Source organism: Suricata suricatta, chromosome 3 (assembly GCF_006229205.1).
Source record: "Suricata suricatta isolate VVHF042 chromosome 3, meerkat_22Aug2017_6uvM2_HiC, whole genome shotgun sequence".
NCBI classification, from domain to species: Eukaryota; Metazoa; Chordata; class Mammalia; order Carnivora; family Herpestidae; genus Suricata; species Suricata suricatta.
This window is the reverse complement of record NC_043702.1, coordinates 59,995,029-60,012,585: the sequence shown is the minus strand read 5'-3', so window position 1 is coordinate 60,012,585 and position 17,557 is coordinate 59,995,029. Positions and strand designations below refer to the sequence as shown.

General features: G+C 33.9%; 1 protein-coding gene across 6 annotated transcripts in view; it reads left to right on the top strand.

The window, feature by feature from the left end:
- Positions 1-17,557, top strand: part of UBR3 (ubiquitin protein ligase E3 component n-recognin 3) — a 225,109-nt gene that overhangs the window by 156,205 nt on the left and 51,347 nt on the right. For 4 of the 6 annotated variants that reach the window (XM_029934409.1, XM_029934405.1, XM_029934407.1 and 1 more), the window contains 4 exons: positions 513-623; positions 4,140-4,352; positions 5,589-5,725; positions 11,897-11,982. In XM_029934409.1, coding sequence (XP_029790269.1) covers positions 513-623; positions 4,140-4,352; positions 5,589-5,725; positions 11,897-11,982 — 547 coding nt within the window. The remainder of the gene's footprint in view (positions 1-512; positions 624-4,139; positions 4,353-5,588; positions 5,726-11,896; positions 11,983-17,557) is intronic. The other 2 variants (XM_029934408.1, XM_029934406.1) reach the window with 1 other exon arrangement.

The window sequence follows — 17,557 nt, the reverse complement described above, 5'->3', positions numbered from 1 at the left end:
CAATGAGAAAGAATGAAATCTGGCCATTTGTAGGAAAGTGGATGGTCCTTGAGGGTATCATGCTAAGAGAAATAAATCAGGCAGAGAAGGACAGATACCATATGTCCTAACAGGAGAACAGGAGAAACCTAATGGAGGACCAGGGGGAGGGAAAGAGGGAAAGAGAGTTGGGGGGAGAGAGGGTCGCAAAACTTGAGAGACTGTTGAATTCTGAAAATGAACTGAGGGTTGAAGGGGAAGGGGGAGGGGGGAAAAGAGATGGTGGTGATGGAGGAGGGCACTTGTGGGGAAGAGCACTGAGTGTTGTATGGAAACCAATTTGACAATAAACTATTAAAAAAAATAAAGATACTGCCTTGGTGCTGTCGAGTTGGATGTTACTTTATATCACAAAAATTGGAAGTTTATATTAGTGTAACAATACGAAATCACTCAGGTTTATGTGAGTATATTTAGATATGTTTATGCTTCTTTAAAATTAATTGTATTGTATCTTTTTTTTTTTTTTTAAGAGTTCTTGTCTATTGGCAGTATCAATTGGCTGGGAAGGAGGTGTTTATGTGCAAACCTGTGGCCACACGTTACATATAGATTGTCATAAATCTTACATGGAGTCATTACGGGTAAGTTGATATAAAGGTGTATATATCTTTCCAGGTATTAAATGTTTTTATAGCATAGACGTCCCAGGTCATCTTGGGTGATTTTGATTGCCATTTTAACTATCCAGCCTTGTAGTTCCCTGACCTCTTCAGCTTTAGGGATTTCATTTTTTTTCTTTTTACTTCACTTTAGCAACTGATTTCCATGGTAGTAATTCTAGACTTTGCTACTCTAGCTCTGAAATATTAAGCTTTAATATCCTACTGTATCATTTTGTCATATGATTATTCTTCAGATTCTCTTATTGCATTTTCATTAGTGTATTTTGCTTCTGACATCAAGATCTCTAGTCCTTTACCCCCTTTATATTTTCCCTAGTGTTCTTTCCTAGCCTCACTTTTTTGTACAGTTCCTGTTCTGCTCTGAATATCAGTCATTTAATAGTCCTCCCTTGATTTTAGACCCAGGCAGCCAGCCCTCCAGAAAAATAAAAAAACTAAGTTAAGTGGTATCTCTGTAAATTCGTGATTTCCTTTATTATAGTGGCTTAGACTAGGGCCACAGATTGTAGATATTACTTATCAATTATTTACCTGTCTGTGATTGGTTTTCTCTCTTAGTGGCCCCAGCAGCTATGCCAAACCTTTGGCTCCCCATCCCAGGCTCTTTGCCTAAACTCCAAGATTCCTTTCCCCTCATCAGATTCTCTCTCTTCCTTTGTTACCAAGAAAACAGTGGCTTTCTGTCACACACTACCTTGGCTTCCTACTTTGATCATCTATTCCCTGATAAATGAGTCTGCATCCCAACCAATCCTTTCTTCTCTACTCTTTGAGGTGTAGTATTCCTTCTTCTGTTCAGGAATAATTTTTCAGGTGATCATTGAAAGATTTTGATTGGGAATAAGTGTCACATTAGGTGGATCACACTGTCAGCAGTATGGTTGGAAGACTAGTTAGGCGATATTAGCAGAGGGTAGCAGGAAGTAGATGGGAGGACTTATGGAACTTATTAATTAGATATTGGGATGGGAGAAGGCAGGAAGCTGAAGAAGCTATAATGACTCTCTTTTTTCTGAGATAGGAAGTGTAGCTTTATGCATCTCGAGTAAAAGGGGCAGGGCTCCGGTAGGTGAAAAGACTTGACAAGTGAGGAGGTGGTTTGGAAAAAACACTTTGGAACTGGGTGAGAGAGTGCTTCATAGGATATTGGAGAAAGATTGTCAGGAAGTAATCAGGACTCCGTTGAGGTGGAAACAGTTTATAGTAAGAGGTTATTTCAGTTTTGTTTAACAACACTTAATTTGAGTGTGGAATTGGAAAAGCCATACATTGCATTAATCTTGTATAGTTTTGTGGAGTATGTTTGATGGAAAGACATATGGACAGGGAATGAGAAGTATTGACCAAAGACTTCTTGAAGTGGTAGATTGTAGTGTATAGGCTTGATAAGGTGGGGGGGGGGGCTAAACCAGCTAGGAGTTGGCAGTCAGAATGTAAGCTGTTTGGATTTAATATTTTCAGATATGGACAATTTGGGGTTGTTTCAGTATTTATTAGAGGGTAGTCATGGTAGCAAGTGCTGGAGTAGAGTGGAGGTCAAAGCCATAAAAAAGAATGAGGTCAGAGAGCTGACAGACCAAGATAGAAGATTGGTTGTCCCCACACACACTGAAGTTGCATAGAAGGACTTGGAGCGATGAGGAAAACTGATTTAGGTGCCAGAGTCTTCAGGTGATAGAGGGCAGTGGATGACAGGAAAACGGAAGAAAAGAGGTGATGCCATTAAATGATACTAGCCACAAAGATGGGAGAATGCGAGAGTAAAGATCTTAAGCCAGCACTGGAGATGAGCAGGATCCTGAGATGTGAGGGATGTGGGAGGATGAGCAGTGCCTACTTGGGAAGGCTCCTGGAGAGGCTTCAGGAAGGAATCTAGTTTCAGTCAAGGCAAAGAGGGTGATCTGGCATTCTTTAAAATTACATTCTAGAGGAGCTTATCATAGAATGTCCTTCAATGGTCAGGACCTTTACTCCAACCTTCTAGAATACTCTTCTTGTATATCTTTAAAACGTAGCTCACAAGTCTTCTTTGAGAAGCCTTCTCTGTTGTATTTTTCACACTATTATTATAATTTGTTTCTACTTGCTTTTCTATTGTTAAGACCTTAAGTGAAGATGTACCTTATGTCTTTATGCCATCACCTAGCACAGCATTTGACACATGACAGGAGCTTAGTAAATATATGTAGAATTGGATTTAAGAAGACATGGTGTTACATTTTTAGAATCTTGAAAACAATGTCAACCAGTGAGAAAAGAATTTTGTTCTTTTAGTCAAAGTATTTGAGATCCAAGATATAGCAAAATGAGTATTAAATTAAGAGTGGGGATATTCAGTGGCGCCTGGGTGGCTCAGTCGGTTAAGTTTCCAATTCTTGGTCTCAGCCCAGGTCATGATCTCATGGTTTGTGGGTTCAAGCCCCACATCAGGCTCTGCACCAATGATTTAGAGCCTGCTTGGGATTTTGTCTCTCCTTCTCTCTGCCCGTCTCCACTTGTGTGTGCTCTTTCTCTCTGAAAATAAGTAAACATAAAAAATAAAAACAAAAGAGTGGGGAAATTTAAATTCATCCTGATACTGCCATTACCTTTGAAACCATAGGCAAATTCATTTTCTTCTATTTGTATCCTTTTTTGCTCATTATTTTTGTCTTGTTTGTGATAATAGTCATATTGTAGCATTCATACATTTACATTAATGCATTAAAACATATTTTGAGATAAAGCATTAGGTTAGTGGCAGAGTAAGAAAGAGAGTGCCGGGAAATAGAGTGGTTAGGACTACACAATAGCAATGGCCTGAGGGCAAAGCAGAAGTGTGGTGGTGTCAGGCAGAAGAAAGGAACTAATGTAACGGTCTGGATTCCTGCCTTAAGTTTTCTGTTTAGTTAGCATATATAGCAGTCTTTTGTGAACAAGAATTTCCTCCAAGTCATATACACTTATATGTCCCTGTTTAAAAACCTCTCTTCCTCCTCTTTCTAGCAGAAACATCTGAAGGAAATTCCCCTTCTCTTACACTTATGTTCTGAATACTGTAACTGAATCTTTCCCCTATCCATTAATCCTAAACAAATGCTGCATGAAGTCCCATGAGTTGTGTTTGGCAGTTAGATAAAGACACATCACATTTTTAGGCTTAATTCTCAAAAGTTGTCAATTCTTCATCAAAGGAGAAGAACAGCATGTGCATGTGCAAGCAGGGGGGGGGGGGGGGGGGAACGAGGGAGGACAGAGGATCCAAAGTGGGCTCCATGCTGACAGCAGAGAGCTCAAAGTGGGGCTCAAACCCACCAACCATGAGATCATGACCTGAGCTGAAGTTGGATACTTAACTGACTGAGCCACCAAGGCACCCTAGACATGTCTTTTTCTTTTGTATGGTTCATTTGTTTACCATAAAATGTAATGGTGTAGATTTTGTTTTCTGTAGAAGTGTATGTTATATATCTGTATGTTTATTTCATCTTTTAGAATGACCAGGTTCTTCAGGGCTTCTCAGTGGACAAAGGAGAATTCACGTGTCCTCTCTGTAGGCAGTTTGCTAACAGTGTTCTTCCTTGTTATCCTGGAAGTAACGTGGAAAGTAACCTTTGGCAACGTCCTACTAACAAAAGCATACAGGACCTCATAAAGGAAGTGGAGGAGCTGCAGGGACGGCCGGGAGCTTTCCCAGTAAGCATCAGTGTAAGGCAGAAACATCCTGGTAACCTCAGCTCTGCTTCAGCTCTCATTTTCCTGCCTTTCATTTTCATTCCATTTCTGAATTGCTCTGGACCTTTAAACATTTAATAGGAATTGTTCTTAGATGTTTTTCTCTTTTGGTTACTACAAACAAAAATGAGACTAATGGAATAAATTATTACCAAAGACTATACTTTTCTTCAATCTAAATTATTATAGTTTTAGTATAAATCTTCCAGATCATGAAATCCTGTAACTTAGATATGATTAGACTCTTTTAAGATGTTGAAATCTTAAAGCCAGACAAATAAATTACATATATATATGTTCATATATGCATATATGTGTGTGTATATATATATATATATCTTGCAATGTAAAGCACAGTGTAATCATTTAAAAAATGCCCATTAAGTATATTAGGATTAAGATGATATGTTTACACATACACACTTTTTATGTATATAGTTATAGATTTACATACACTGTGTGTGTATGTTAAATAAAATATCATATACTTGATTGAACCATTCACAAGTCAGTCTCTTTTTCTGTGGGATTTGGTATAAATGAACCCATCTTTTATCCCAGCCAGTAGGATTTATTTATTTGATTTAAATACTTAAATATATCACCTTTAATACAGATTTATGATATGGTCACTGAAAGAAGTCATAGCTGTGCCTAGTTTAAGGAGTACACTTATGAAAATGATTAATATTTGACTTTTGAGACAGAAATTTATAGTTAAAAGATACTCTGAAAAGTTCATCTCCTGGCAGTTTCTTTTCTCAGTTGAAGACTAGTACAGTCTGTAGTTTTCTTTTTTTGTGAATCTAAATTTTTTATGTGTTTAAAATATGCTTAAAGCAGTGGACATCAATTTTAGTGTTTGAGAAATGAACTTAAATGAAAATCAGGTTGTTTATAAAACATGAAAACTATTCCAAAATATTATTTTAATGACATCTACTCATTTGTTTAGAATATAGGTTTGTGTGGTTAGTTCATGGTTAGATTATAGGTTAACCAATCACAATATAGAATTAGGGTAAGAGAGAAAATATTTCTTAATCTATTTTATCTTTGTACAGTAAATACATTTATGGTAGAAAGCTAATGTACATCTGTTTTAACTTTAATTTCCTAATGTATTCATATGATAAACGTTGTAGTGTGGACTATATTAGAGAAAGTGAATATGAATAAACCTTACATGTATGTTTCCATTTTTTGCAGTCAGAAACCAACTTAAGTAAAGAAATGGAATCTGTTATGAAAGATATCAAAAATACCACTCAGAAAAAATATAGAGACTATAGCAAGACCCCAGGCTCACCAGACAATGATTTTCTCTTCATGTATTCTGTTGCTAGGTAGGTATACATGTTATGTACTTCAGTATTTACCTATTATTGAAGGATTGGTTTTTTGTTTTTTATTGCCATTCATATTTATTTGAAGAAAGGATATGTATTTTTTAGGTTGGTTAAAATCATGGCTAGTTTAAGAACCTCCTCAAAGGATCATAAAAATGTAGGTTTACTTCATTTTCTGAAGAGTTTTTATTTTAATGAAATATTGGGTAAAGTGTTCTTATATATTATAGGATGTGTGGGGAAAAGTATATTGTTAACATTACGGCACAGTCTGCCTCAAAGCATGTGAGTATTATATATGAAGGGTGTTGTTAAGAAATCACTGTTCGAGTGATAATACTATAAACAAAAACATTGTAATATATCAAACACTTTTAATTTGTTTTTAATTCGTAAGTAAGAAGAACTTACTTTCTTTGTTTAAGCTAGTAAAAGATCTAGTAATATCCTAGAAAACTGTAGGTGGTTTAGAAAAACAGATAAGGGAGCCAAAGCAAGAGATTGGGCATGTTCTAAGTAGCTAGCAGGGGGCTCAAGAAAATAGAAGTAAATACTTCTCATCTCAAATTAGGTAGGATTAGTCTAATTGAGTGCGTGTTCAGTACCTAAGAAATAGTTCCAAATAGGGAGTTTTTAAAAACTTAATTTAATGAAAAGGAAGAACCATAAAAGAAGTAAATAGAGAAGATGCAGGCACAATTAGGAACTTGTAAACACATTCTGTCAGAATTGATGTTGTAGACTCTTGGATATGCTTAGAAGCATACTTCACATTTTGTCTCAAGTAGTATTGTAATAGGTAGCATTTAGAGGGGTAATGTGACTTGAATGTCATGCAGCAAAATTAGGGGCATGTAGGAGTAGAACTCAGATCTGAGTCAAGGTCTCTCGTTTTTACAGTTACTGTCCTCCTTTTTCCTCCCCTGGGTTCACATTCTATAGGTCGTATGTGCATGTGGTTCATCAGGGCCATTCTCTCTGCCCCATTCCTAGAGCAGAGGGTAGTAAGAGTAAATAAGCTGTGTGTAGTCTTTAGAACCTTGGATAAAAAGAACCAGACTTAAGATAGTTGCAGGCAGGTTAAAGCTCAAGATAAGGAAACATTTGGCTTTGGTTTAAGAATGCCGATGTTGGACATAAATTGATATGAAAGGATCTAATGGTTTGGGAAGTAATTTTCTAGTTTGCACATTCCAAACTATTATTGTTATTTATCCAGAATTATGTAGGGGAATATATATATATTAACAGTTAATTCAACATTTTGTGTCTGGACAGTTACTAACTGCACACTTGCAATAAAATACACTTTATATGAAAACTAAATTGAATATAATTTAATTTTGCTAAGTTTTCAAGGTTTTGAAAAACATATACAATATATATATTGTATATATATATATCATAGTAATAATGGTGTAGAAGATTGAGATGAATATAGACCAACTCAGTTATGAAATGTGTATGTGTGTATGTATATATACACACACATAAGTGTGTACATATGTGTGTGTTTATATGTTATATGTGTGTATATATGCATTTGTGTGTAAATACTATGTTTATGTTGCTTATTTATACCTTTCATTTTCTTAAGATTGACCTTGTAAGAAAATTCTGGTTGAATAGGAATGATCTGTCCATGGAATTTTTCTATAGTATGATAAATCAAATAACTTGATTTAAATTCAGTTTGGTGGAAATTTTAGATTCTTATTTGTTGAATATATAAATTCTTATTTTTTAATATAAAATAACTTAAAAAGCTTGAGATTTCAATAGGAGACTTTATAGGAGACCCAACAGATTTTGGATTTTCTCTCTAAGAGATGAATGTTATTTATTATGGTGTATATAGAGAAACAGAATATATTCTCTCTTCCTCCCATTTTTCTCTCATTGCTAATGATAAACTCTAAAGCAACAAGATAATGATTCTGAAAATGAAAGTATATAACTCTTAAAAGCCTCATTATCCTTTGTTTATAATTACCCAGGCCATTGTAAAGTTCTCACAGTGAGATTATGTGCCTTCTCTAAGTTTTACTTAGTCATTAAAAAGAAAACAAACAAAAACCAGATTAACTAAAAAATAAGAAAAGCATGAACTGAAGGGGAAAAAAGTATATTGTATTGTATTTGTAATTTTTCTGTCCTAATGTAATTTTCTTAAGGTATGAAACCAGGTCTTTATAAATATCTTATGTCTAGCATATCTTATGCCTTATTTCATAAATACATATGATTACAGTTTATGATTATTTTCATGCCTAAAAGATAGGCATTAAAATATTTAGCAGTGTTTTAAATGTTTAAAGTATTTAGAAATAAACTTATTTGGAAGTATTTAACTTTTAAATTAAATATTGTGATTCTTAAATGTATAATTCATTAGAATGTGCACATTTATTTGTATTTGACATCAGTAATTTAAATGGACTACAACCCTGTTTCCCAGGGCTGAATTTCTCCCCCCTGAATGAGTAATTTAGTTTGCTCTTTAGGGAACTTACTTTTTCTGATGTTTAGGAACAAAATACATCCAGTGATAAAGTAGCCTATAAAGCTGTTAATTTTAATAATTGTTTTAGAGATTTTTTTTTGTAAGGCAGTACATTATTTCTTTGTTTTTCATTTTATTTGCATGGTGAAGCAGCCTTGGAGATTTTTTGAGGACAACAGAGAAGAAATTGTTGGAATGATCTTTCTGTTACATTAAAATTAATCAAAATTACTATATTCAAGTTTTATTGTATTTCCAAAAAATGGTCTGTTGCAAATATTGGTCAATAAGATGGATTATGGAAAGTTAATTTGGGGAAGAAAGCTTTCTTCATTTAAACACTAATTCATTATTTCTTTATTGAAACAATAAATGACACTAATTTTAGTAATTGATTATCCAAGGATTTTGGATTCAAGTTACATATAGCCTAGAGGTATTGGTGAGCAGCATTTGGCCTGTATGTATAGGGAGAAAGATGGAAATGGAAAGATGAAACATGAGTAACTCAGATGTAGATGGAGAGACATCTTTAAGTCACAGTGGATAAACTGCTTCCCAGAGTGAGTGCGCCTTGCTTTACAGATTAATTGCCTAATAAGTTTAAACTTCATCAACTAGTTATGTTCAAAATAAAAGGAATGCTTGCTAGAATACCAAATTATCCATTTTAAAACCAAAAATTTCTTTGATCCCCCCCCTTTTTTGTTGTTGTTGTTGTTTCATTGCTAGATTTAAGGGAATAGAAGTAAGGGTCAGCAAAAGAAAAGAATAAACTCCGGGACTGAAGAGAATCTTACCATTGGTTATATACCAAAACAAAGAGAGTGCCAGTTCCTAAGGTGTTTTTGAGCACTTGGCTGTATACCATCAGGACTTTAGAAGCTTTATCTGAAGTGATCCCTGCTGTCCAGGAATTTACAGTGTAGTTGGAGAGACAGAATGAATATACATTAATCTGTATAAAACAGAATACAGTTTAAAAAATATCATATTGAAAAAGTGCTGTAGAACTTGGGAAGATGAACAAATTGAAATATAACCTATGTGGAAATGCTTCTTTCCTGTCCCAAGAAAAAGGAATCAGTTCTTCGTGACTGAAGGAGGTAGAGCTTGAGCTGAGTCTTGTATAATATAAGGTATGGTATAGATGAAGATTTTTTTTTTCTCTCTGAGAAATCGAGTAACTTGTTCAACCATTAAGGGGTAATCAGGCTCAGGCCTTGAACCCACACTATACCGGTGTGTATTTGAGTGTCTCTCTGTGTGCATGTGTATATACACATTTGTTTTTCAAATCATTGCTTTAAAAATAGAAATTAGTGCCAAAGGAAGGTGGAGGAGGGTGAAAGTGAAGGCAGACCTTGGTCATGCAAAAAGAAGCAGGAGCGTAGCTGGAGTTTTTATGGACACCAAGATAAATTTGAAGCAATCTTTCTCATTATTGTTTCAGATACAGATTTTTTTTATTCATTTTTTTTCTTTCCAAACTAATAGATAATGTATTAGAAATATAGAAAGTAGAATCTACTTTTTTCTGAGAACAATCTTTATGGCATCCATTCAGGAGGGCAGAAACTGAATATTGTGTTGGGATTTTCAACAGTGAGGGAAAGTCAAACATGGGGCACATGACATGTTTGTATGTTCTTTTCTCTAGAAGGTGTTAAATTAAAGGCTCAGTTTTGATGTAAATGAAATAAGAAAAAGCTGAGGGTTAGGGTCTCTGACATACTGACTTTTAAAGTCCTAGATTATTACATGATACTAATGTTTTGAGCAGATGTGTGTGTGTGTGTGTGTGTGTGTGTGTGTGTGTGGGTGGGTGTGTGGTTTTTTGTTGTTTTGTTTTGTTTTTAATGTCAGAGAAATGTTTTTCAGGTGATTTTCAAACCATAATCCGAAATTACATTTAGTAGTTTTCTTTCAAGTAGTCTTTAAAATCACATTCCTGGTAACATGTTTCTTATCCTTTAAAGTATTTTATTTGATGATTGAATTCTATTCTTTTATTTATATTTTAATGAATATTTTTGCAAATCGTGCTAAAATAAAAGTTGACATTCTGATTCTGACATTCGTTTGTAAGAATTGATCATGTTTCTGGTTAGCTCTTTTAAAAGTACAATCTAGGAAATCTTAGTTTTTATAAGAGAATATAGCCATTAATTTTTTTCTACAGATTAGGCAACAGAAGATTTGTGAAAACAAAATATATTGATCTCATTTATATTCCCTTGATGAAGGAACACATGCTGGTCTCCGCTCGCTTTCTGTCCACTAATATGAAATCCTTGTCCCTGCTTCCTTGCTGGTAGGTTTTTAGAAGTTCAGTGAGCAATGCAAATCGCCTGAAGGGTGGAAAATTCCCTTGTCACACAGATGCCCTTATCAGCAGCAACCAGATGGAGCTCTGAGCAGGAACATTATCAAAGTTAAATTGCTTTTTCCCCACCCCAGTAGAGAGGATTAAAGCATTCCTTTAGAAATGGGTGGCAAATGTACAGACTTAGGAATATGAATGTAACAGTTTGCATTTATAAGTACATATATGAAAATAATGTTTCAAAACATTCTGTGTTCAAAATACAACCCAAACCAGTCCAAATTGTTTTAAGTAAAATAGGATAATTCTCTTTTTTTGAATTCATTTACAGAGTAAGCTTGAAATTTTGCCTTTTTTTTAAAAGATGGGGATAGCTCACTATTAGTGTCAAATGCATATCTTGGATATAAATTAGTTTATTCAGTTTTAGTTGTGCCAAATAAAGGTGTGTTTAAGCTTATTAACACTGTTGAAGTAAAATTCATGCATTTTATCACTCTGATTTTCTTTATTGTTCTAGCAAAATTCACTGGCTATTTTATTTTATTGTTTTTGAGTAAACATTTTGATTTGGAAATGTCAGTTTAACTATTATTATTCTGTAAGCTAATAGTTGCTAAATATATAATTTCAGATCTATATGAACATTATTGATGTTTAGCAGTGTCAATAGTTACACATGTACTTTTTAAAACTGTGATTTTAGAAGTCCAGAGAAGAGACTGTTGTTAATTATATGTGTTGTTCACAGCCACTTTGATGTTAGTGATTTTAATATTGAATTCTAAATACCATCTCAGCTCCAGTGAGTGATAACCATTTCACTGATAGAAAAGTTGGTATGCCCTTGTGTATTATATGACAGTAACCACCTATTTGGTGGCTAACAGTTGGGTACAAACTCTTTCATCACATTCATGTGCAGGTTTATGAAATGTGCTGCTGTTGTTTTCCTTAAGGCCTAGTTTTTAGTATTTGCCAACATTTGGGATTTTGCTGCAATTACACTGTGATGTGTGCAGCTTTGCAGGTTATAAATATGAACATATAAATAAGGATAGATAAACATTTTTTCTTTCATTTCTTTTCTTTTTTTTAAATTTTCATTTGCCACTTAGATATATCTTGTGGCATTCAGGTAGCCAGGATCCAGAGCTACAGGTCCCTTTTTATTTCTAAATATCAGATAAAATATTATTATGGGTATTACATAAACTACTCATTGGTAAATAATAAAGGAAGAACTTTATTATTTAGGTTGATTCAGACATTTCAGTAAAACAAATTAAAAAGTATTGCTTCAGCCTAATTAAGTTCTATTTTATTGCTTTACTTACAGAACCAATTTGGAACTTGAATTAATTCATCGGGGAGGCAATTTGTGTTCAGGTGGTGCAAGCACAGCTGGCAAAAGGTCTTGTTTAAGTAAGTAGTAAATAGTGCTAAGTTTAAAGATATTTTCATTTTAAAAACATTTTTAATTATGTCACTTCTGAAAGCCTCTACTGACAAAGTGGTCTTTTGGTGTATTTCCAAATTCTTTTTATGTTCCATCTAATCAGTTTTAATGGTGATTGTATGCTTTAAATGGTTTATCTTGTACTTAAAGGAATCATAAGAATATTTAGCTCTTTCTATACTATGAATGCTCAGTAAGTGCCATACCAGTAGATCAGATTTACAGTGGCTCAAAATTAAAACAAGGTAGTATTCTCAGCTATTAAAAACTATCTTCAAACAAATTCTTTTAAAGAAGTTTTACACTGTCTGGATTTAAGAAAATCTTTTTTGTAAGTTAATTTGTGTTGCCTACAGATTCCTGTAATTCATAGTGCTGCTGTTAATGAAGGCATTTGCACTCAATTTTGATGTGGACATTAAAATACATAAAAATTGTGGATGTTTGCTTTTATTTATGAGTATATTTCATATTGTAAAATGAGCATGAAATTTCATTACTTTCTGTAAGGGTAAATTTGAGAGAAGTGTCATTTGGTACTTAAAGTAGATTTTTCATAAGTATGGTTTTGATGCTATCACTATTTAGTCATTGTTCAGAGAATTAATATGAATATTAGGAGTAATAGTACTTAATGTCATGTACAATTAATTATTGTTCCCCAATCACTGGAGTTAAAATGTTATCTAATATGATCAGAACAAGAAATAAAAATTGTTTAAAATATATAATGTATTCTTTTGAAAAATGAATGTCTTAAATGCTAAAAATATTAGTTTGTTAAAAATCAACACAGATTTTTTTCAAAAATATGTGCATATTCTTATAAAAAGATATATATGTGTGTGATTTGGGGATGATTTCAAAGGACTGATCAAAAAATCTTGAAAATTTTAACATGAAGGTACAAATTTATGTGAAATTTCAACTGCGTTACTTTTAAAATTCTTACTAGTTATATTAGATTTTGATATTTTATTTTGGGTTATCAATTGATTCCTAGAAATACAAGATTTTGGAAGTCATTTATTACTGAATACTTAGTATTTATTGACTTTTGTATGTATTTAAACCCTACTTGTACCAGGTGAATTCATATTATGTTTTAAAGGAGAAATTGTTGATACATAAGAATTTAGCTTCTAGACTGTTTGAATTTGCTAATTCAAAACTATATTCAAAAACTATAATTTCACTTATTTAAATTATTTTTCTTATTAAATTATTCTTAATTGATGTTTGGCATGGCTAGTAATATTCCAGAAAATATATTAGAAAATATTTAGTAAAGGAATTTCAGTTTTATGTTCAAAAGCTCTACTTCATTTTTCCCTCCTCTGAGGTACTTAAATTTATCCAGAAACTTGTAAATAATGAATTTATTCAGAATCTTAAAAATAGTAGTAAAATTCTAGCAGCATCCACCTCACTTATCATTCTTAATTTTATTTAAAATTATTAAGTTGATAGTTATTTCCACTTTCTTTTTATTTCCCCCTTTAATGAATAAGAGATTATAATGTGCCAATAAAGAAAAGGTCATAATCATCCTAAATCTAAATTCAATATTACTTTTGGTTTTTCTTTTTCTTCTTATGATTTATGTTAGTCTCTACCCCCCAGCTTTATTGAAGTATGATTGACCAATTATAGTGTATACAATTCTGTATTTTTAGGTTGTACAACATGGTGGTTTTTATTTTTAGTTTCCTTATGATTTATTATTGTTCAATTGTTTATGCATTATTTATCCTAATGTAGAATATATTTTATGTTGTATAAAATCCCACTGTTTTGCAAATGTTATTTACACAAGCCTAGCTCAGACTCAAATTTAAGTTGATGGTGTGTCTTAGGACCTTAGATCAAATATTTCATTTTTTCATTTTCCACTAGAACTTAATGGTATTATTAAAAATTCTGTCTTTTCTCTAGAGACTCCTTTTAAGTTAGTATTTTCTTGTTTCCATTTTTTATTCTCTGTTAACTTTTTAAATATCACCTTTTTTTTCCATAATATTTTATTGTCAAATTGTTTTCCATACAACACCCAGTGCTCTTCCCCTTAAGTGCCCTCCACCATCACCACCACCTCTTTTCCCCCCTCCCCCCCCCCTCAACCCTCAGTTCATTCTCAGCATTCAATAGTCTCTCAAGTTTTGCATCCCTCTCTCTCCCCAACTCTCTCTCCCTCCTCCGCTCCCCCTGGTTCTCCATTAGGTCTCTCTTGTTTTCCTGCTAGACCTATGAGTGCAAACATATGGTTTCTGTCCTTCTCTGCCTGGCTTACTTAAGTATCACCTTTTTAAAGTGTCTTTTTTTTCCACAATATTTCGGGGAAAGTGTAAGAAAGTGCTCCACTAGTTACGCAATGGTATGGAACTTACACTCTGGAATAGTGTTCCCATTTCGGCTTCTTGTAAACTGAAGATTAGTCAAGAAAAGATTTAATAAATTTTGTCTGGAACAGCTTGTAAAATGCCTGATAATTAATTATGAATGGATGGACACACACACACACACACACACACGGAGACAGCAGTTGAGAGGGGGAAAAGATTATTTTTTCTTTATGCTGGGAAATAAAATTGTAGTGAAACAATGCCATTCAACATGTACATATTCAACATTTTTCAGCATTGAGGTAAAATGGCCAGTACCCAATCATAATAAAAGTTCATTCCTAAATATGTATCTGGGAAACTTTCCAAAGTAAAAAATGAGAAAAATTAACTAACAAAACAGCATATAGTATTTTAATAATACCTCACATTTGTAGTTTTAAAGTTTATGAAGTACTTTCACATAAATTATTTAGTCTTTAGAATGACCCTGTGCAATAGGTATTGCCTCTTTTTCATGGAAAGGTAACTGAAGTTCAGAGTGGATGCCTTGCCACGCCATACAGCCGGGAAATATCAGAGCTTGAACCCAGCTCTTCTGATGTTAATTCAGTTATGTAAGACAGCGCCCTTGCCCTCTTTGCCCCAAAGGATACAGAGCCTTTAAGAATTTTTACACTTGGGCTTAGTTAAGGACATCTTACTGAATACTGTTGCCTTGGAATCTTTCCAAACTCGGCTTGCTAACACTCCTATTATTTGGTCTCCTGGTTTCTTTTGTTAACCTTTCATTGTGATTCCTACATTTGTTTGGGGCCATTCCTTCAGATATTTTCTGAAGTCCTGATTCCTTCTTCCTCGGATACCAGCTGGCTTTCCTTTTATTTTTCACCAGTTTGCTGGCTGGTTCCTTCTTGCCCCTGGTATAAGCCATTTTCATCAGTTCCTACATACAGCTCTGCTCCTGATTTCTGGATCAGAGTTCTGGACTTCTTGTTTATCAACTGGAAAGTCAGGCATTATGGACCTTGTACACAGCAAATAAGACTGTCTAGATAATTAATTGTAAGAAAGAAAGTGTTCAATTCTAAACAGAGACATGGATAAAATTCTAGGAAATTTGTAGGTTTGGAATCATATCTACCTGGTAAAATCAGTGAAGCTTTTGGTAGACATGGCATTTGGATGAGACTGTAAAAGATAAGTGAATTTAGGATTTTTCTTGCAAATTGGTATATATCCTGATAAGTACCACCAGTTTCATTAGCAACAGATGTAGGACAAAGCACATGCAAAAATTAAAGGCATAAGTTTTTATTAAGAATAATGTTTTATTAAAATTGGTTAATGTCTTCATTTAAGCGATTCAAAAGTAGATACTGAACTCTAGATTCCAGTGACATTCACAGGCTTTCAACACTTGTTTGCCATGACAATCTTGTGTGTATTTCTTAAGTAGAAATTGTTGAAACCAGTGGCTGGGCTAGGAGTGGAGGGAAGAGGTGTCAGATAAAGTATTAATATTTGACACATAGTTTTAAAAATATTTATCTTTATGTAAACAACATCTTTCCATATCTTTGGTTCTAAGACTTTCTGTGTATTATGGTCATTTAAGATGCCACAGTTTGTAGGTTTTATAGAGATATTAAAAATTAAACTCTAGTCAAGACAGATTATGGCAAACCCTTGCTTTGACATTTTCATTGGGGAGTCTAACTTAATTTTGATATATGATCTCATCAAGAAATGAGGCATATGGTGAATAACTGCCTCTGTGTTTGTTATTTATAGAAAGCAATCCAGCTTAAATGTGTGCAGGCAACTTGAAATAATTTTAATTGCTCGATGAATGAATTAGAGTTAGACGAATGATTTAATGTTAATTTCATCTTACAGTAAGACTACACAAAGATATTGTTGATTAAGATTACAAAATTCCTCCTAAGTAGTCTGACCTCATTCTTTAACAGTGGTAAAATTCTAATATGTATATTGCTTATTAAGGTCTATTTTTAGACTTAAAAATTATGAATTCTACAAATAGGTTGAATCACAACTCTCATTCTATTTTTTTGTTACTCCATAACAAGAGGAAAATTGGGCCACCAAATCATAAGTCAGACTGTATACATTAATATAGAAATGTGAAGATTGCTTCCTGATTCTGTTCTTTATGAGTAAGATAGGCAGATGATATGGGAGCAAGCTGTTTTACCTCATGAATTCTCTTTGTCATTGTACCCAACCAGAAGATTGTTGTAAGAACTCAATTTTGTAATGTATATCAAGTCTTCATACATTATAAGTCTCAAGATTATATTTCTACTACTTTAACACTACCTTTATCGAATTCAGGTGGGGATATGTATGTGTAAGGAGACTGTAAGCAAGATAAAAGTTAATTTTTAGCTCAACTTTTTTTTTCTTTTATAGTTTATTGTCAAGCTGGTTTCCATATAACACCCAGTGTTCATCCCCACAAGTGCCCTCCTCCATGCCCATCACCTTCCTTCCCCTCTTTCCCTCCCCCATCAGTCCTCAGTCTGTTCTCGGTATTCAAGAGTCTCTCATGGTTTGCCTCCCTCCCTCTCCCCAACTATTTTTCACCCTTCCCCTCCCTGATGGTCCTCTGTTAAGTTTTTCCTGTTACATTTATGAGTGAAAACATATGGTATCTGTCCTTCTCTGCCTGATTTATTTTACTTAACACAACACCCTTGAGTTCCATCCACGTTGCTACGATGGCCAGATCTCATTCTTTCTCATTGTCATGTAGTATTCCATTGTATATATAAACCACATCTTCTTGATCCATTCATCAGATGATGGACATTTAGTCTCTTTCCATGATTTGGCTATTGTTGAAAGTGCTGCTATGAACATTGGGGTACATGTGCTCCTATGCATCAACACTTCTGTATCCCTTGGGTAAATCCCTAGCAGTGCTATTGCTGGGTCATAGGGGAGTTCTACGGATAGTTTTTTGAGGAACCTCCACACTGTCTTCCAGAGCGGCTGCACCAGTTTACATTCCCACCAACAGTGTAGGAGGGTGCCCGTTTCTCCACATCCTCGCCACTATCTATAGTCTCCTGATTTGTTCATTTTAGTCATTTCGACTGGTGTGAGGTGGTATCTCAGTGTGGTTTTGATCTGTGTTTCCCTGATGACGAGTGACACTGTAACTCACCTTTTT